At 44.3% G+C, this 21,630-nt stretch overlaps 1 protein-coding gene across 4 annotated transcripts in view; it reads right to left on the bottom strand.

The window, feature by feature from the left end:
- Nucleotides 1-21,630, bottom strand: part of LOC134345890 (disintegrin and metalloproteinase domain-containing protein 12-like) — a 221,200-nt gene that overhangs the window by 110,075 nt on the left and 89,495 nt on the right. For all 4 annotated transcript variants that reach the window (XM_063047227.1, XM_063047228.1, XM_063047229.1 and 1 more), the window contains 2 exons: nucleotides 18,519-18,693; nucleotides 2,119-2,184 (listed from right to left, as the gene is read on the bottom strand). In XM_063047227.1, the coding sequence (XP_062903297.1) occupies nucleotides 2,119-2,184; nucleotides 18,519-18,693 (241 nt within the window). The remainder of the gene's footprint in view (nucleotides 1-2,118; nucleotides 2,185-18,518; nucleotides 18,694-21,630) is intronic.

Here is a 21,630-nt window from a genome sequence, read left to right as displayed (position 1 = left end):
TGCAGACCATCTGGCCCTGGGGATTTATCTGCCTTCAATCCCTTCAATTTACCTAACACCACTTCCCTACTAACATGTATTTCGCTCAGTTCCTCCATCTCACTGGACCCTCTGTCCCCTACTATTTCTGGAAGATTATTTATGTCCTCCTTAGTGAAGACAGAACCAAAGTAATTATTCAATTGGTCTGCCATGTCCTTGCTCCCCATAATCAATTCACCTGTTTCTGTCTGTAGGGGACCTACATTTGTCTTTACCAGTCTTTTCCTTTTTACATATCTATAAAAGCTTTTACAGTCAGTTTTTATGTTCCCTGCCAGTTTTCTCTCATAATCTTTTTTCCCCTTCCTAATTAAGCCCTTTGTCCTCCTCTGCTGAACTTTGAATTTCGCCCAGTCCTCAGGTGAGCCACTTTCTCTGGCTAATTTGTATGCTTCTTCTTTGGAATTGATACTATCCCTAATTTCTCTTGTCAGCCACGGGTGCACTACCTTCCTTGATTTATTCTTTTGCCAAACTGGGATGAACAATTGTTGTAGTTCATCCATGCAACCTTTAAATGCTTGCCATTGCATATCCACCGTCAACCCTTTAAGTGTCATTTGCCAGTCTATCTTAGCTACTGTGCGGCACCTCCACTGCTGGTCCAACAGCACATCTCGGTAGCACAGAGGTTAGCTCTACGCTTTATATCATCGGTGATTGGGGTTCAATTCCCACTGCTGCCTGTACGTTCGCACCGAGACCTCGGCTGCCCCCATTTCCTCCCTCATTCTAACGGTGTAGGGTTAGGGTTAGCAAGTCGTGGGTACGCCATGTTCCCACCGAGACCTCGGCTGCCCCCGTGTCCTCCCTCATTCCAACGGTGTAGGTTAGGGTTAGCAAGTCGTGGGTATGCCACGTTGTCACCAGAGGCAAAGCAACACTTGGAGAGGGAGAGGTAGAAGGAGATGGGTTATTAACTTCAAACTTTCTGCATAATCACTCAAAGAGTTGAACTGCATGTGCATGTAATGAGAGCTGTATAACTCATCTCCTACCTTAGGCCACAAAGTTATCAATCACCCCTGCTGTGGACCACCTGGAGGTCCAAGACACCGACTTCTACAAAGAAGGGATCTGTATGCTCCATGACCGCTGGACTAAGTGTGTAAATGTAGGAGGGGACCATGTTGAAAAGTAAATGTGCTAGGTTTTCTAAAATTGACTCCTTGTACCTTAGGCCATGAACTTATCAATCACCCCTCATATTAGCTATAAGGAGAAATTAGACAAATGAATTGTTTTTTGTAGAGTGAGAGTGGACATGAGAGGTTGGTTTATAAGATAATGACAGGTACAGCCAGAGTATATGGTCAGAGTCTTACCCCAGGGTGGAAATGTTATACACTAGTGGGCGTAGGTTTAAAGCGAAAAGGGTAAGTTCAAACAAGATTTATGACACAAGTTTTCTTTTACACAGAGAGTGGTGGGTGCCTGGACTGGACCGCCAGAGTCAATGGAGGAAACGGGGGGGATGTCAGAAGTAAATTTTACACAGAATGATGGGGGCATGGAACTTGCTGCTCAGGGTGATGGCAGAGGAAGATATGTTAGGGACATATAAGAGTCACATGGACAATTAAAATTGGAGAGAGATGTAAGACGGAAGAGTTAGGTTGTTCTTAGAGCTGGTAAAAAAGTTGGCACAACATAGTGGCTGAAGAGCTTGTACTGCACTGAAATATGTTCTATGTTTAGATTACTGTACTGAGATATGTTCTATGTTTAGATGTGATAGCAACGTTGAAGAGCTATTTAGACAGGAACGTGAACAGGCAGGGGATTGAGGTATACAGACCATGAGAAGGTAGGTAGGATTAGTTTAATTCGGCAGCATGGTCAGTGCAGGTATAGAGGCGGCCCTGTACTGTTCTCTGTACTCTGTTCACTGTTCTATGTTCTGTGTTCTCTGTTTCTGTGTTCACTGTTCTATGTTCTCTCTTCTCTGTTTCTATGTACTATGTTTCGCTGTTTCTACCTTTGATCAACATTGGCTAACTCCTGTCCTCTGTTTCCAACCTGAGCCATGAATCTTAGCACTGGGCTCAGTAAGTGATGTTCGAAGAAGCAACGAACCTCTGCATTGTCTGCCACCAGGACCATCTCCACGTACTTCATCTCTTGCACAATATTCCTCTTCATCTGCAAAGGGAAATAACTTGTTAGTGTGAGACAACATGGAATGGTAGCCTGTCTGAGAGACTGTAACCAACTCCTGACAGATTTTACATTGTATCTCTGCATTAACCGTTGGTGCCATTGTAGTGTGATGGTTAACGCGATACTATTGCAACTCAGGGCATTCCCGCATGAAGAGTTCAATTCTGGCACCACCTGTAAGGACCTTCTTGCCATGAGGTGCTTAGGTTTCCTCCGGGTGCTCCAGTTTCCTCCTACAGTCCAAATATGTGCTGGCCATTAGGTGAATTGGTCATTGTAAATTGTCCCTTGATAGGGCTAGTGCTAAATAGGTGGCTGCTGGGCAGTACGGCCCACTAGGTCAGAAGGGTCTGTTCCATGTTGCATCTTTATATAAAATAAAATAAAATTAGGATAAAAGCAGAGATTAATTTTCTTTGTCACATCTACAGTGAGGCATCAGACATACAGTGAAATGTGTCATTTTGCATCAGCGACAGAGTGTCAGGGCGTGCTGGGATCTTCACACAACTGTTGCCAACCCTAACCGGTACGTCTTTGGACTGTGGGCGGAAAGCGGAGGAAACACAAGCGGACACCAGGAGAACGTATACGCTCCTTGTGGACGGTGGTGAGGATTGAACCCGTGTCGCTGGTGTTGTCATAGCGTTACACTACCATGCTGCCCTTTTGACCGTGATGTTCATCCAGTTGCTCAGCTGTGATTTCACTTTTCAGACGGCACCACTTTATCGACTGCTGGTGCCCGTGTCCCTCTCCTTTCTCACTCAATCCTGGGTAATCACTCGCGCAAGGACCCACCCCTCCACTAAACACACCCTCCCTCCACCATGGCACCACGGTCACCGGCCCAGGCTACTCAAGCAGCCTCTCCCAAAGTCGCCACTCGCTCCACAGATGCTGACTGACTTGCTGAGTGTTTTCCAAACTAGCCATAGCTGCACATCACAGCTGAAAGGGGAGAACTTCAGACAATCCTCAGACAAGACCATAAGACGTAGGAGAAAATTAGACCAGATGTCCCAACAGGGCTGTTCTACATACCTTCATAGCTGATTTATTATGCCTCTGAGCCCCGTTCTCCAGCCCTCTCACAACCTTTGATTCCTGACTAATGAAGAACCTATCAACTTCTGCTTTGACTATATTCAGTGACTTGGCCGTCTGTGGCTGTGAATTCCTCAGTACTGCAGAAGCACTCAAATGGAGGAACTGAGGGAGTCTGGCAACATCTGTGGGTGTGTGTGGTGGGTGGTAGCACAAATTGTCAAGGTGCTGCTCGAAGCTCTGAGTTGTTCGCCAGCTAGTTGCTTTACTCCAGATCGCAGCATCTGCCGTCTCCTTAGGGATAACCGAAAGCACAGGCCTAGCACTCTGAAATGCCATTTTAAATCCCAGCCTCATGGTTCAGAGGTAAAGTCTCAGACTTGTGGTGTCCCATACACGGCTGAGTGAATTAGAGGGCAGCACTACGAGACAGGAAAAAACAGGTAGAACAGATCTCCTGTCCTATCTGCCCTGCTACCACCTGCCCCGAATCACCTGCCTGTTCACCACCTGCCCCGAATCACCTGCCCTGATACACCTGCCCTGATACACCTGCCCTTTCACCCCCTACCCTGTTCTAACTGCTGTGTTCCACCTGCCCTGTCCCACCTGCCCTGTCACCACCTGTCCTGTCCCACCTGCCCTGCCACCACCTGCGCTGTCCCACCTGTCCTGTCACCAACTGCCCTGTCCCACCTGTCCTGTCACCAACTGCCGTCTACCACCTGCCCTGATACACCTGCCCTTTCGCCCCCTACCCTGTTCTAACTGCTGTGTTCCACCTGCCCTGTCACCACCTGGCCTGTCCCACCTGCCCTGTCACCACCTGCCCTGTCACCACCTGCCCTGTCCCACCTGTCCTGTCCCACCTGTCCTGTCACCAACTGCCGTCTACCACCTGCCCTGATACACCTGCTCTTTCTCCACCTGCCCTGTCACCACCTGCAGATACCGATTATATATTCCTATTGCTCTGTATCCTGTTTGGTTTTCATTTAGTGAATTACCTTTTAAAAAATAATTTTGTGTCATGTGTCAGTTCAGCCTCTAATATCAGTTGCATGTCTGAAGTAAACACTTCCTTGACAATACACCTGATGTAATATAATATTTTCTGGCTGGAGCCAGGCCAGCCTTCCTTGGGATGGAGTCAGAGAACAGCAGCTGCAGCTCCCTGCCCTGCACGGAACTCCCTTCCCCTCAAGCTCTGTAGCCTCAGCTTCTTCACACCACCTTTCATTTACTCCACACTCTGACCGAAATACAGGAAATGAAATTGTGTCTCAGCATCTGGTAAAATAGTGCAGAGCTGTATACCGTGACCTGCAGTGGTACTGTAAGAGGCCCTTCGTTGTCGTGGTCGATCGTGGATGGTGCACCCGAGCTGTCATGTGTAAGCCTGGGCAATATAATATGGAGAGCAGGCTGGCCCTCTCCACACGGAATGGCAGAGGCTGATACAGTCTGGCACCAGTGGCATTGTAGAGGTTGCCAGTCAACATTAACTCAACTTTGGACTGCCTTAGGGAATCCAGTTCTGTACTTTCCCCTGCATTTATTTCCAGAGAACTTTTATGGGTACAGCCGCAAGGCTTCAGAAGTTTGAGATCAGAGTTTTCCTTCTAGATGTGTTGCCACCACGGCTGACGAGTCCCACCTGCCTGAAGTGACTAGCTTTAAGGTGCCAGTAACCTGGCCATGTCCCCTCTCCAGTGGGTTTAGTCGCAAAGCCACACATGTAGGCCAGGAGCTGGACTTGGTTGTCAGAGGTTATGTGACATTCACGCCATTGGGAGCATTGACTGGCAACTGATCAACAGTACCCTAACTTCTCAGCTATGACAACCTGAAGAATTACGTTGCTTGTAGCTTCACTGGACAGGTGGACATCTGTATTGCAAATAACCCTCAATGTGCGCAAGGCACGAGTCAGTGTCTGAGCACTGTCAACTGTTAAAGGCAGCCCGTGTAACTGAGCCCAGATATCCACTGTTAATGAGAGAGGACTCACTCATAGAGCCCAGCTCGTCCAGGCCAACTGGGACAAGAGATTCTGCAGTTGCAGGACCAACACGCAGGAAATTCCCACGGTTCTCTGTGGGGGGGTTGTACATTCTCCCCAGGACTGCAGAGGTTTCTTTGTGCTCCAGTTCCCTCCCACATCCCAAAGCTCTACAGGTTCAGGTCAGTGAGTTATGGGATGTTATGTTGGCACTGCAAATGTGGAGACACTTCTGGGCTGCCCCGGCACATTACTGTTGATGCAAATGATGTATTTCATAAGAACATAAGAAATAGGAGCAGGAGTCGGCCATCCGGCCCGTCGAGCCTGCTCCGCCATTCAATAAGATCCCGGCTGATCTGACCACGGACTCATCTCCACCCACCTGCCTTTTCCCCATAACCCTAATTCCCCTACTACGCAAAAATCTATCCAACCTATATTTACTGTGGTAGCCTCCACTGCTTCATTGTGCAGAGAATTCCACAGATTCACCACTCTCTGGGAAAAGCAGTTCCTCCTCATCTCCATCCCAAATCTAATCCCCTGAATCTTACGCTATGTCCCCTAGCTCTAGTCTCATCTATCAGTGGAAACAAGTTTCCTGCCTCTATTTTATCTATCTCTTTGACAATTTTATATGTTTCTATAAGATCTTGTCGCATCCTTCTGAATTCCAGCAAGTACAATCCCAGGTGACTCAATCTCTCCTCATAGTCTAACCCCCTCATCTCTGGAATCAACCTGGTGAACCTCCTCTGCATCACCTCCAAAGCCAGAATATCTTTCCTCAAACCAACCTTTTGCAATTCATGCAAAAACACTCCCAAGTTCCTCTGCACAGCAGCATGCCGCAATCTTTTACCATTTAAATAATAACCTGCTCTTTCATTTTTCCTTCCAAAGTGGATGGCCTTGCATTTACCAACATTGTACTCCATCTGCCAGACCCTTGCCCACTCACTTAACCTATCTATATCTCTCTGCAGACTCTCCGTATCTTCTGTACAATTTGCTTTTCCGTTGAATTTAGTGTCAACAGCAAACTGCGATACACTGCACTTGGTTCCCTCTTTCAGATCATTAATGTATAACGTGAACAGTTGCAGGCTCAGCACTGACCCCTGTGGCACACTGCTCACCACTGATCGCCAACTAGACTAACACCCATGTGTCCCAACTCACTGCTTTCTATTAGTTAACCAATCCTCTATCCATGCTAATACATCACCCCCAACTCTATGAATCCTTATCTTATGGATAAGTCTTTTAAGCAGCACCGTATCGAACACCTTCTGGAAATCCAAGTAAATAACGTCCATCTGTTCCGCTCTATCCACTGTGCTCATTATATCCTCAAAGAACTCCAGTAAGTTTGTCAAACAGGACCTGCCTTTGCTGAATCCATGCTGTGCCTGCCTGATGGATCCATTTCCTTCCAGACGACTCACTATCTCTTCTTTAATGATAGCATTAAGCATTTTTCCAAATATTAAACTAACAGATGTTAAACTAACTGGCCTATAGTTACCTTCCTTCTGCCTACATCCTTTTTTGAACAGTGGCGTGACATTTGCCATCTTCCAATCTGCTGGGACCTGCCCAGAATCTAGAGAAATTTAGTAAACCATCACCAAAGCCTCTACTATAACTTCTGCAATTTCTTTCAGTACCCTGGGATGCACTCCATCAGGACCAGGGGACTTATCCATCTTCAGGCCCACAAGTTTGCTCAGTACTACCTATTGTATTGAGCTCCTCAACCCCTATTGTATCTGTAACATCTCTCTTTGGCATGTTAGATGTGTCCTCCACCGTAAAGACAAATACAAAATAGCCATTCAAAACCTCGGCTATTTCCTCATTACTCACTATCAATTCCCCCTCTTCTCCCTGCAAGGGACCTACGTTCACTTTATCCACCTTTATCGACTTTATATAATTACAAAAACTTTTACTATCCATTTTTATATTTCGTGCTGGTTTGTTTTCATAATCTATCTTCCCTTTCTTTATTGCTCGTTTAGTGGTTCTTTGTTGCTTTTTAAAGTTTTCCCGATCTTCCAGTTTCCCACTACTCTTGGCGACTTTGTATGCATGAGCTTTTAGTATGATGCCTTCTTTTATTTTCTTAGTTATCCAAGGCTGGCTCTTCCCACCCTTACTCTCCTTGTTTTTAACTGGAATATACCTCTGTTGAGCATCATGAAAAATCTCTTTGGAAGTCCTCCACTGTTTCTCAACCGTCCCACCATATAGCCTGTGTTCCCAGTCTACCCTATCCAACTCCTCTCTCATCCCATTGTAGTCTCCATTGTTTAGGCATAATACACTGGTTTTAGATCAAATTATTGCACCCTCCATTTGTCGGAGAAACCCAGTCATACTGTGGTCACTCTTTCCAAGATGATCCCTCACTACAAGATCACTAATTTTACCTGTCTCATTGCACGTTTCCTTGTAGGTTCAGAAACTTGCTGTTCAAGAAAGCTATCATGGATGCATTCTATGAAGTCTTCCTCAAGACAGCCTTGACCAACTTGATTCACCCAATCTATGTACAAGTTAAATTCCCCCATGATAACTGCTGTTCCATTCTTACATGCCTCAGATATTTCTCTGTTTATTGCCTGTGCCACTGTAATGTTATTATTCAATGGCTAATAGACAACTCCCCTTACTATTCCTAATCTCTGCCCAGATAGATTCAAAATTCTGCTCCTTAGATCTTATATCGTCTCTCACTATTGCCCGGATCTCATCTTTAATTAAGAGTACTACCCCATCTCCCTTACCTTCCTGCCTATCCTTCCATATTACCTGATCTCCTTGGATATTTAATTCCCAATCCGCTCCACCCTGCAACCACATCTTTGTAATGGCCTCTAAATTATACCCCTTTATACTGATTAGTGCCACAAGTTCACTGGCCCTGTTTCAAGTACTAAGGGCATTCAAATAAAGTGCCCTTACACATTAATTGTGCTTTTAAAATCTTGTAATCTTTTACTCTTTTGCACTAGCTTTTTCTTCACTCCACTGTTACTTATCTCTTTTTCATCTTTTGCTTTTTCTTCATCTTTATCCGCACTTTGATTTTTTTACTTTTCTTCTCTAATCTGTTGAACCCACTCCCCTACTATTTAGCTTAAAGCCCTATCCACAGCCCTAGTTATGTGATTCACTAGGATTCAGATCCCATCACGGTTCAGGTGAAGCCCGTCCCATTGGTACAGCTCCCTCCCTCCCCAATACTGGTGCCAATTTCCCATGAATTCAAACCCACTTCTCCCACACCAATCCTTGAGCCATGCATTTAACTCTCTGTTCTTCTTGATCCTCTGCCAATTTGCACGTGGCTCAGGTAGTAATCCAGAGATTACCACCTTTTTGGTTCTGCTTTTCAATTTAGTCCCTGGCTGCTCAAATTCCCTCAGCAGAACCTCTTTCCACATTCTTCCTACGTTGTTGAAACCCACATGGACCACAACAACTGGATCTTTCCCCTCCCACTGCAAATTCTTCTGCAGGTCAGATAAGATGTCCCGAACCCAGTCGTCAGGCAGGCAACACAGCCATCGGGATGCTCTATCCTCACGCCAGATTACCACTGCATTTCACTTCTCTCCCCCCTCTTGAATAGCTGCCTGAACTACGGTGCCACAGTTAGGTTGCTCGTCCTTCCTACAGCCCCCACTCTCATCCACACAGGGAGCAAGAATCTCAGACCTGTTGGACAAGCTCAAGGGCTGAGGCTCCTCCAGCACTGTCTCTTGGATCCCACTAATCACCTCACTCGCAGTTACACCCTCTTTTGTCTGACTATAGACCGAATTTGAGGCAGCTAATCTAATGGGTGAGACTACCTCCTGAAACAGAGAATCCAGGTAACTCTCCCCCTCCCTGAAGTGCCGCAGGGTTTGAAACTCAGATTCCAGGACATCAATTTTGAGCCAGAGTTCCTCGAGCAGCCAACACTTGCTGCAGATGTGGTCACCAGGAACCACAGTGGGGTCCACCAGCTCCCACATCATGCAGCTACAGCCCATCACCTGATCCTGCATCATCCCTTTATTTAATTAGCTGTTAATTTCAATAACAAACTGAGAAACAGGAAAGGTATGGCCACATTAGTGGGATTGTATTACAGACCACCCAATAGTCAACGAGACTTGGAAGAGCAAATCTGCAGAGAGATAGCAGGGAACTGCAGGAAACATAAAGTTGTGGTGGTAGGGGATTTTAATTTTCCATACATTGATTGGGACTCCCATACTGTTTGGGGTCTAGATGGTTTAGAGTTTGTAAAATGTGTTCAGGATAGTTTTCTAAATCAATATATAGAGGGACCAACTAGAGGGGATGCAATATTGGATCTCCTGTTAGGAAACGAATTAGGCCAAGTGACAGAAGTCTGTGTAGGGGAGCACTTTGGTTCCAGTGATCATAAACAGTTTCAATTTGATCATGGACAAGGATAGATCTGGTCCCAGGGTTGAGGTTCTGAACTGGAAGAAGGCCAAATTTGAAGAAATGAGAAAGGATCTAAAATGTGTGGATTGGGACAGGTTGTTCTCTGGCAAAGATGTGTTTGGTAGGTGGGAAGCCTTCAAAGGGGAAATTTTGAGCGTGCAGAGTTTGTATGTTCCTGTCAGGATTAAAGGCAAATTGAATAGGATAAGGAACCTTGGTTCTCAAGGGATATTGCGACTCTGATAAAGAAGAAGAGGGAGTTGTATGAAATGTATAGGAAACAGGGAGTAAATCAGGTGCTTGAGGAGTATAAGAAGTGCAAGAAAATACTTAAGAAAGAAATCAGGAGGGCTAAAAGAAGACATGAGGTTGCCTTGGCAGTCAAAGTGAAGGATAATCCAAAGAGCTTTTACAAGTATATTAAGAGCAAAAGGATTGTAAGGGATAGAATTGGTCCTCTTGAAGATCAGAGTGGTCGGCTTTGTGCGGAACCAAAGGAAATGGGGGAGATCTTAAATAGGTTTTTTGCGTCTGTATTTACTAAGGAAACTGGCATGAAGTCTATGGAATTGAGGGAATCAAGTAGTGAGATCATGGAAACTGTACAGATTGAAAAGGAGGAGGTGCTTGCTGTCTTGAGGAAAATTAAAGTGGATAAATCCCTGGGACCTGACAGAGTGTTCCCTCGGACCTTGAAGGAGACTAGTGTTGAAATTGCAGGGGCCCTGGCTGAAATATTTAAAATGTCGCTGTCTACGGGTGAAGTGCTGGAGGATTGGAGAGTAGCTCATGTTGTTCCGTTGTTTAAAAAAGGATCGAAAAGTAATCCGGGAAATTATAGGCCAGTGAGTTTAACGTCGGTAGTAGGTAAGTTATTGAGGGAGTACTAAGAGACAGAATCTACAAGCATTTGATAGACAGGGACTTATTAAGGAGAGTCAACATGGCTTTGTGCGTGGTATGTCATGTTTGACCAATCTATTGGAGTTTTTCGCGGAGGTTACCAGGAAAGTGGATGAAGGGAAGGCATTGGATATTGTCTACATGGACTTCAGTAAGGCCTTTGACAAGGTCCCGCATGGGAGGTTAGTTAGGAAAATTCAGTCGCTAGGTATACATGGAGAGGTGGTAAATTGGATTAGACATTGGCTCGATGGAAGAAGCCAGAGAGTGGTGGTAGAGAATTGCTTCTCTGAGTGGAGACCTGTGACTAGTGGTGTGCCACAGGGATCAGTGCTGGGTCCATTGTTATTTGTCATCTATATCAATGATCTGGATGATAATGTGGTAAATTGGATCAGCAAGTTTGCTGATGATACAAAGATTGGAGGTGTAGTAGACCGTGAGGAAGGTTTTCAGAGCCTGCAGAGGGACTTGGACCAGCTGGAAAAATGGGCTGAAAAATGGCAGATGGAGTTTAATACTGACAAGTGTGAGGTATTGCACGTTGGATGGACAAACCAACGTAGAACATACAGGGTTAATGGTAAGGCACTGAGGAGTGCAGTGGAACAGAGGGATCTGGGAATACAGATACAAAATTCCCTAAAAGTGGCGTCACAGGTAGATAGGGTCGTAAAGAGAGCTTTTGGTACATTGGCCTTTATTAATCAAAGTATTGAGTATAAGAGCTGGAATGTTATGATGAGGTTGTATAAGGCATTGGTGAGGCCGAATCTGGAGTATTATGTTCAGTTTTGGTCACCAAATTACAGGAAGAATATAAATAAGGTTGAAAGAGTGCAGAGAAGGTTTACAAGGATGTTGCCGGGACTTGAGAAACTCAGTTACAGAGAAAGGTTGAATAGGTTAGGACTTTATTCCCTGGAGCATAGAAGAATGAGGGGAGATTTGATAGAGGTATATAAAATTATGATGTGTATAGATAGAGTGAATGCAAGCAGGCTTTTTCCACTGAGGCAAGGGGAGAAAAAAACTAGAGGACATGGGTTAAGGGTGAGGGGGGAAAAGTTTAAAGGGAACATTAGTGGGGGCTTCTTCACACAGAGAGTGGTGGGAGTATGGAATGAGCTGCCAGAAGAGGTGGTAAATACAGGTTCTTTTTTAACATTTAAGAATAAATTGGACAGATACATGGATGGGAGGTGTATGGAGGGATATGGTCCGTGTGCAGGTCAGTGGGACTAGGCAGAAAATGGTTCGGCACAGCCAAGAAGGGCCAAAAGGCCTATGTCTGTGCTGTAGTTTCTATGGTTCTATGGTTCCATGGTTCTAATATACACTTTGATGCAACAAATGAATCTAATTGAATAAAGCTTGAGAATTTCTCATCTTTACCATATGCACTCTTACTTTAACATCCCCTCTCTGCGTAAAAAGATTTGATGCTTTCACCATGTATACTCCCCTCATCATCTTCCACACCTCCTCTATGATTTCACTCCTGAACCCCCTGTGCTTGCTCCTACACCACCTCAATCAGTTCACTCCTGAACCCCCTACGTTCGATTCCACACCTCCTCTATGCCGCAGTCCAGCAGAGGAGACGCCAGTGCCAGTGTAGTGTGGCACCCATTGTTAGGCGGGTGGCTTCGTCTGTTGGTGCTGCCCTCCAGTGTTCGACCAGTGGAATGACAAGCTGGATTGCATGTGTGTCTTTCTCTGCAGACTGTTGGGAACTGCACCATTAATCTGCGGGATGTATCATTCAGGGACTTGGGCTATATATATATTTTTTGTGCAACTCGATGTGGTTTTGCTATCTTAAATATGCTGGGTGCCTTGAGCTGTTGTGCTGTGTATTTGTTGCACCTTGGCTCCAGGGGATTGCTGTTTCTTTGGGCTATATTCATGTATGGTTGAATGATAATTAGATCTGAACTTCACTTTTAAACTCCTGATACAAAGGTTGTAGCTGGTGGACAGGTAAGCAGACAGTATTCTGTGAGCATGATTAAGGAAAAGCTCAAGGCATTCTACAAGTATATGAAGAGCAAGAGGATAAGATGTGAGAGAATAGGACCTATCAAGTGTGACAGTGGGAAAGTGTATGGAACCAGAAGAGATAGCAGGGGTACTTAATGAATACTTTGCTTCAGTATTCACTATGGAAAAGGATCTTGGCGATTGTAGCGATGATTTACAGCAGATTGAAAGGCTTGAGCATATAGACATCAAGAAAGAGGATGTGCTGGAGCTTTTGGAAAGCATCAAGTTGGATAAATCACTGGAACCGGACGAGATGTACCCCAGGCTACTGTGGGAGGTGAGAGAGGAGATTGCTGAGCCTCTGGTGATGGTCTTTGCATCATCAATGGGGATGGGAGAGGTTCCGGAGGATTGGAGGGTTGCAGATGTTGTTCCCTTGTTCAAGAAAGGGAGTAGAGATAGCCCAGGAAGTTACAGACCAGTGAGTCTCACTTCAGTGGTCGGTAAGTTGATGGAGAAGATCCTGAGAGGCAGGATTTATGAACATTTGGAGAGGCATAATATGATTAGGAATAGTCAGCGTGGCTTTGTTAAAGGCAGGTTGTGTCTTACGAGCCTGATTGAATTTTTTGAGGATGTGACAAAACACATTGATGAAGGTAGAGCAGTAAATGTAATGTATTTGGATTTCAACAAGGCATTTGATAAAGTACCCCATGCCAGGCTCATTGAGAAAGTAGGGAGGCATGGGATCCAAGGGGACATTGCTTTGTGGATCCAGAACTGACTTGCCCTCAGAAGGCAAGGACTGGTTGTAGTCGGTGATCAGTGGTGTGCCTCAAGGATCTGTTCTGGGACCCCCTTCTCTTCATGATTTTTATAAATGACCTGGATGAGGAAGTGGAGGGATGGGTTAGTAAGTTTGCTGATGACACAAAGTTTGGAGGTGCTGTGGATAGTGTGGAGTGCTGTCAAAGGTTACAGTGGGACATTGATAGGATGCAAAACTGGGCTGAGAAGTGGCAGATGGAGTTCAACCCAGATAAGTGTGAAGTGGTTCATTCTGGTAGGTCAAATATGATGACAAAATATAGTATTAATGGTAGGACTCTTGACAGTGTGGAGGATCAGAGAGATCCTGGGGTTTGAATCCATAGGACACTCAAAGCACTCACTCAGGGTGACTCTGTGGTTAAGAAGTCACATGGTGCATTGGCCTTCATCAATCATGAGATTGAGTTTAAGAGCCGAGAGGTTATGTTACAGCTATAATGGACCCTGGTCAGACCCCACTTGGAGCACTGTGCTCAATTCTGGTCACCTCACTACAGGAAGGACGTGGAAACCATTGAAAAGTTGCAGAGGAGATTTACAAGGGTGTTGCTTGGATTGGGGAGCATGCTTTATGAGAATAGGTTGAGTGAACTTGGCCTTTTCTTCTTGGAGCGACGGAGGATGAGAGGTGACCTGATAGAGATGTATAAGATGATGAGAGGCATTGATTGTGTGGTTAATCAGAGGTTTTTTCCCAGGGCTGAAATGGCTAACACGAGAGGGCACAGGGGAGTAGGTACAGAGGAGATGTCAGGGGTAAGTTTTTTACGCAGGGAGTGGTGAGTGTGTGGAATGGGCTGCTAGTGACAGTGGTGGAGGTGGATACGATAGGGTCTTTTAAGAGGCTCCTGAACAGGTACATGGAGCTTAGAAAAATAGAGGCCTATGGGCAACTCTAGGTAATTTCTAAGGTAAGGACATGTTCGGCACATTGTGGGCTGAAGGGCCTCTGTTGCACTGCAGGTTTTCTATGTTTTCTATCTAAGAAGATGCCCTCCTTCTTCAAAGAAAGGGGCTTCCCTTCCTCCACCATCAATGCTGCCCTCAACCACATCTCTTCCGTTTCATGGATATCTGTCCTCACCCCACCAGGGATTCGGTTCTTCTAGTCTTCACCTACCACTCCTTCACATTCAGCACATAATTCTCCATAACTTTTGCTGTGTCCAACAGAATCCCATCACCAAGCACATCTTCCCACCCCCCACTTTCTGCTTTCCACAGGGATCGCTCCCTGCGCGACTCCCTCGTCCATTCGTCCCTCCCCACTGATCTCCCTCCTGGCATTTATCCTGGAAAGCGGAACAAGTGCTACACCTGCCCCTACACCTCTTCCCTCACTACCATTCAGGGCACCAAACAGTCCTTGCAGGTGAGGCAACACTTCACCTGTGGGTCTGCTGCGGCCATATACTGTGCCTTATGCTCCTGGTGTGGCCTTATGTATATCGGTGAGACCCGACATAGAGGCCGCTTCGCCGAGCACCCACGCTCCATCTGCCAGAAAAAGTGGGATCTCCCGGTGGCCACCCATTCCAATTCTACTCCCCATTCCCATTCCGACATGTCAGTCCATGGCCTCCTCTCTTGTCGCAACGAGACCACACTCAGGTTGGAGGAGCAAACCCCTTCTGGGTAGCCTTCGACCTGATAGCATGAACATCAATTTCTCGAACTTCCGGTAACGGCACCCTTCCTCTTTACCGTTCCCCATCCCCTTTCCCTCTGTCATCTTATCTCCTCACCTGCCCATTGCCTCCCTTGAGTTCTCCTCCCTTTTCCCTTTCTTCCATGGCCATCTTCCTCGCCTATCAGATTCCTCCTTCTCCAGTTCTTTATCTCTTCACCAAGCAACTTCTCAGCTCTTTACCCACCCCTCCCCTTCTCCTAGTTTCACCTATGACCTATCACCTTGTATGTCTTCCTCCCCTCCCCCCACCTTCGAACTCTGACTTCTCATATTTTTTTCTCCAGTCCTGATGAAAGTTTCGACCCAAAACATCGACTGTTTACTCTTTTGCATCGATGCTGCCTGGCCTGCTGAGTTCCTCCAGCACCTTGTGTGTGTTGGGGATGTAGCTGGTCGATAGGTAAGCAGACTCCTAACATGATCATTGTAGATGGTGGACAGGTTGTGGGCAGTTCGGAGGTGAGTTACTAATAGAAGGATTCCTCGCTTCTGACCTGTTCTTGGAGCCACATTGAGTACAAGGTCACCCCAGCTCAGTTTGTGGTCAGTGGTAACTCGCGTGAGATTGACATTTGAGGAGTTGGGTGTTGATGTGACAGAGTGGGAACTGGATTTTTCCCCCTTTTGGACTTTTTCATTGCTGTGATATACTCTGGTCCCAGCCGTTAAGAGCATGGTGTCTGTGTCGTTTGTGAGTGTGTAGGCTGAGTTTGTGTGACTGTGACTGTGTGACTGTGACGGAATAGGTTCTATCTGTGTAGTTTGTGACTATGACTGTGGGACAGTGACTGCAAGTTGGTGTCTGTGTAGGCTGTGACTGTGTAGATTAAGAATGTGTGACAGTGACAGTGTTGGTTCTGTCTGTGTAGGTTGTGTCTATGTAGTTTATGACTGTGATTATGTGACTATGACTGTCCAGATTGAGACTGTGTGAGTGGGACTGTAAGTGTACGACTGTGAGTGTGACTGTGCAGATTGACACTGTGTGACTATTGGACTGTGACTGTATAGGTTCTGTCTGTGTAGGTTGTGTCTGTAGTTTATGACTGTGACTGTGGGACTGGAACTATGTAGATTATGACTCTGTGAGTGTGACAGTGCAGATTTTGACTGTGTGACAATGGGACTGTGACTGTGGAGCTTGTGTCTGAGAAGTTTGTGACTGTATAAGTGTGACTGTGTAGGTTGTGACTGTGACTGTGAATGTGACAGTGTCTATGTGAGTGTGACTATGACTGTGTGAGTGAGACTGTGTAGACTGTGTGACAGTGACTGTGTAGGTTCTGTGTGTGTTGTGTCTGTTTACTTTGTGACTGTAACTGTGACTGTGTAGATTGTGACTGTGTTTCTATGACTGAGTGAGTGTGACTGTGACTGTGTGACTCTGACTGTGGGAGGTGTGACTGTGACTTTGTGAGTGTGACTATGTGATTGTGACTGTGTAGGTTCTGCATGTATAGGTTGTGTCTGTGTAGTTTGTGACTGTGACTGTGACAGTGACTGTGAGTATGACTTTGTGATTGTGATGGTGTGAATGTGTCTGTGTGACGCTATGACAGTGACTGTGTTGGTTCTGTCTGTGCAGGTTGTGTCTGTGTAGTTTGTGACTGTGACTGTCTGGGTGTAACTGTGACTGTGTTGGTTCTGTCTGTGTGTTTCATGACTATGACTGTGGGACTGTGACTGATAGGTGGTGTCTGTATAGGTTGTAACTGTGACTGTGTGACTATAACTGTGTAGATTGTGTCTATGTGAGTGTGACTGTGTGACAATGTGACTGTGAATTTATAGATTGTGACTGTGTATCAGTGACCGTGTGAGTGTGACTGTATAGACAGTGAGTGTGTGTTAGTGACTGTATAGGTAATGTATGTGCAGGTTGTACCTGTGTAGTTTGTGACTGTAACTCTGATTGTGTGTAGATTGTGACTGTGTAAGTCTGACTGTGTAGGTTGTAACTGTGTGACTATGATAGTGTAGGTTGTACCCGTGTGACTGTGTAAGTCTGACTGTGTGGTTGTAACTGTGTGACTATGATAGTGTAGGTTGTACCTGTGTGACTGTGTAAGTCTGACTGTGTAGGTTGTAACTGTGTGACTACGATAGTGTAGATTGTACCTGTGTGACTGTGTGAGTGTGGCTGTGCAGATTGTGCTTGCCTGACTATGTGACTGTGTCTGTGTGACTGTAACTGTGCAAATGGTGTCTGTGTAGCCTGTGCCTGTGTGACTGTGGCTGCGTGAGTATGACTGTGTAAGTTGTGTCTGTGTAGGTTGTAACTGTGTCAGTGTGGCTGTGCAGATTGTGCCTATCTGACTATGTGACTCTGACTGTGCAGGCAGTGACTGTGTGATTGTGACTCTGTGAGAGTGACAGTACAGATTGTGCCTGTGTGGACTGTGACTGTGTCTCAGCGAGTGTGTAGGTTCTGTCTGTGTAGGTTGTGACTGTAACTGTGACTGTGTAGGCTCTGTCTGTGTAGTTTGTGACTGTAACTATGACTGTGTATGTAGATTATGACTGTGTAGGCTCAGTCTGTGTAGATTGTGACTGTGACTGTGTGAGTGTGTCTGTGTAGGTAGTGACTGTAACTGTGACTGTGTAAGTTGTGTCTGTGTAAGTTGTGACTGTAACTGTGACTGTGTAGGCTCGGTCTGTGTAGGTTGTGTCTGGGTAGATTGTGACTGTGTAGGCTCGGTCTGTGTAGGTTGTGTCTGGGTAGATTGTGACTGTGTAGGCTCGGTCTGTGTAGGTTGTGTCTGGGTAGATTGTGTCTGCGTAGGTTGTGACTGTAACTGTGACTGTGTAGGCTCGGTCCGTGTAAGTTGTGTCTGTGTAGGTTGTGACTGTAACTGTGACTGTGTAGGCTCTGTCTGTGTAGTTTGTGACTGTAACTGTGACTGTGTATGTAGATTATGACTGTGTAGGCTCAGTCTGTGTAGATTGTGACTGTGACTGTGACTGTGTGAGTGTGACTGTGTAAGATGTGTCTGTGTAGGTTGTGACTGTAAGTGTGACTGTGTAGGCTCTGTCTGTGTAGTTTGTGACTGTAACTATGACTGTGTATGTAGATTATGACTGCGTAGGCTCGGTCTGTGTAGATTGTGACTGTGACTGTGTGAGTGTGTCTGTGTAGGTTGTGACTGTAACTGTGACTGTGTAAGTTGTGTCTGTGTAGGTTGTGACTGTAACTGTGACTGTGTAGGCTCGGTCTGTGTAGGTTGTGTCTGGGTAGATTGTGACCGTGTAGGCTCGGTCTGTGTTGGTTGTGTCTGGGTAGATTGTGTCTGTGTAGGTTGTGACTGTAACTGTGACTGTGTAAGTTGTGTCTGGGTAGGTTGTGTCTGTGTAGACTGTGACTGTGACTGTGACTCTGCTCACCCGGTGTAAGTGTTGAAGGTCCTGGATCAAGACTGACACGGGAGACGTGTTTGTCACTCCACACCGTCCAGGCACTGACTTGAGATCTTCGGGTCTGTATAGCAAATGCCGCCCGTGCTCAGCCTCCCCCAGGTGCTCAATGACATAAGTCTGGTTACTGAGAACAATCAGGGCGCTGGCGAAGGGAGAAAAGACTCTGATCAGCCAAAGGTAGGTACAGCACACAGTTTTTCAGCTCATGTTTAATTGTCATTCAAGGGGACTTCCACCTGCAGCTCAATAGAGTAATACATAAATTTTGTGGCTGCCTTTAATTTCTCCTTTTCCCCAGTTTAATCCTTGAATTTTTAACTTTTATTTTTCGGATCTTAGAGGGGAATAGTTATCATTATGTCGTATCTTTTAAGAAGTGGAAAACAGCTTTCTGAATCCAGCAATGGAAAGGGGAAAAACTTCAAAAGAAAAATCAGAAGATATGCCTGTCTGGGCTGAGCGTTTGGAACATGCATTGATGGGACTCAACAACAAAATGGACAATAACACTTCTGAGTTGAAGTCGTTCCGACAGAGTTTACAGACTATTGAGGAAAATATTATTTCCTTGAATACTGAGTTTAAAGAATCGAAACGTCAGATTGTGGATATTTCAACCCGCTTGGAACAGGCTCAACGCAAAATTGTCCATTTAGAGGCGAAGTCTCGACGAAATAACATTCCAATTATCGGACTGAAGGAAGGTTCTGAGAGTGGGAATTTATTGGACTATTTTGCCAATCTGTTTCAATCTTTGTTTCCGGATATTCTACTTCAGCCTCCCGATATTGAAAGAGCTCATAGAATTTTCACTTCGAACTCTCAGATTTCAGGTAAAGCACGGCCAATTTTGGTCATTTTTTCTCCCTTTAAAGTTAAAGACCAAATCATAAAAATGCAAGGAAACAGAGAGTTTTTAAATTTAAGGGTTCCGAGATTCATTTTCACGAAGACTATCCACAGGAATTTATGAAACAGCGGATCAAATTTGTTCCAGCTATGAAGATAGCCCATGCAAAGGAATTGTTTCCATCGCTCTGCTACCCTGCCCGATTAAAATTATTTTCTAAAGATTCTACTCCATGTGTTTTTTTTTTGGATTCCCAAGCGGCATTGGACTATCTTAATTCTATCTTGGAGGCGGCTGACGTGTGAAGGATATTGGGTTTGCTGAATAATTTTCTGAAAGAAAACAGGCTTTGAAGATTTCTGATATGTTGAAGATATCCTTTGATTGATGGACTATTTAAAGAAGAGGTGAACTTCTTGGTTTGTCCAATGAATGACTTTTCTGAGGTCTGTTTGGTAAACGGAGTGAATTAACATAGCGGACAGATTGTTAACTGGTTTGATTATCTGTTTCTTTCTTCCTTTTATTAATTAAGTGATAGTTTTTATAGTTTATATAGACTTTTTCTTATATAATGAGGAGTGTTTAGTAATAGATAATTAGCTTTAGTGTTTTTGATAAAATCGGGTAGTAAGCCAAAGGAATAAAGGTGCCGATTTTCTCTTATTAGAGATTATATTGTATAGGTTTAATAGCATTGCTTTGATGTCTCTGGAGACTGTTTTTGCATTCCCTAGTTTATTTTCAATGATAAACATCATCTTTTTCTCTGTTGGGCTTTCTTATCTTAGGGTCATGTGTTTTCTTTGTAAAGGGGAGGGGGGAATTGAGAGAAAAAACTTAAATCACTATTTAAATTGAGCGGCATGCGGAGTTCTGCTTATTTTTTCTTTCTCTGGGGACGCATTCCGGCCTTTTCTCTCTTTTTGCCGGATTTCTACCTTTTGGGATGGCGGGAGGATTGGGGTTATTTTTGTATTTTGGGGTTTTTCACGGGATTTTTTTTTCCAGTTTTATGGAGTTCTGGAGCATGCGTGTTTTCTATTTGGTTATACTCATCACCGCCATCTTTGATTAGCCCGCGGTGGTATGTGTGTATTTTCGTGTTAAAAACAATATTCTATGGTAGTTAAACAGATAAACATTATTAATTGGAATGTACGTGGCTGGAATCACTCCATTAAGCGAAAGACTTTTAGTATTATTAATCGATTCCAGCCCGATATAATTTTTGTTCAAGAAACGGATATCAGAATGGGCAATCAAAATAGATTTTTTAAAAGTGGAAGGGCTTTCAATACCATGCTACTTGTCAAAATAAAACAAAGGGAGTATCTACTTTTATTAAATCTAATATTTTATTTATCCAAGAAGACATCATCTCAGATATCAATGGTAGATTTTTAATTGTTAAAAGAACAATTTGTAATAGAAAAATTGTCATGGTTAATCCGTACGGACCTAATGTAGATGATCCTTTTTTTGAAAAATGTATTTGGTTTATTACCAGATTAAATGAATATATGCTGCTGATGGGAGGTGACTTTAACTGTTGTTTAAACCCTTTGATTGACAAGAGTTCAACCAATCAGCAGCTTCCGAGTCGTTCGGCAACACTTATTAATTCCTTTTTAATTGTTTATGATTTGATCGAAATTTGGAGAAATCTACATCCTAATGATAGAGATAATTCTTTTTATTCACATGTCCATAAAAAAATTCGAGAATTGATTATTTTATAGCTGATTTCCGATTTCTGTCCGAAGTCCAGAAATGTGAATATGATGCTATTGCTGTCTCGGATCATGCACCTTTAAGCTTAACTTTTGAATTGAATGATGTTAGTAATGTAAACTTGCCTTGGTGTTTTCCAGAAAATTTATTACAAAGTTCGGACTTTGTCAAATTTATAGAGATTAAGATAAAAGATTTTTTTCTTTTTAATAACACTGGAGATGTGTCCAAACTGATTATATGGGATACATTTAAAGCATATTTGCGAGGTCTGATAATATCCTATTTGGCTAAGCTTAAGAAACAGACAAAAATAGAGTTAGATAGGATTTCAAAACAAATTAAAGACTTGGATAACACTTAGGCAGTTTCTCCTAATATTGATTTATTTAAACAAAGGGTTGAACTTCAATCACAATATAATTTACCATTAACTTATTCTATTGAAAGAAATTTGCTTAAAATAAAAAGTCAATTTTATGTGTTTGGAGATAA

The sequence above is a fragment of the Mobula hypostoma genome, chromosome 4, assembly GCF_963921235.1.
Source record: "Mobula hypostoma chromosome 4, sMobHyp1.1, whole genome shotgun sequence".
Taxonomy (NCBI): domain Eukaryota; kingdom Metazoa; phylum Chordata; class Chondrichthyes; order Myliobatiformes; family Myliobatidae; genus Mobula; species Mobula hypostoma.
This window is presented reverse-complemented; position numbering and strand designations above follow the sequence as displayed.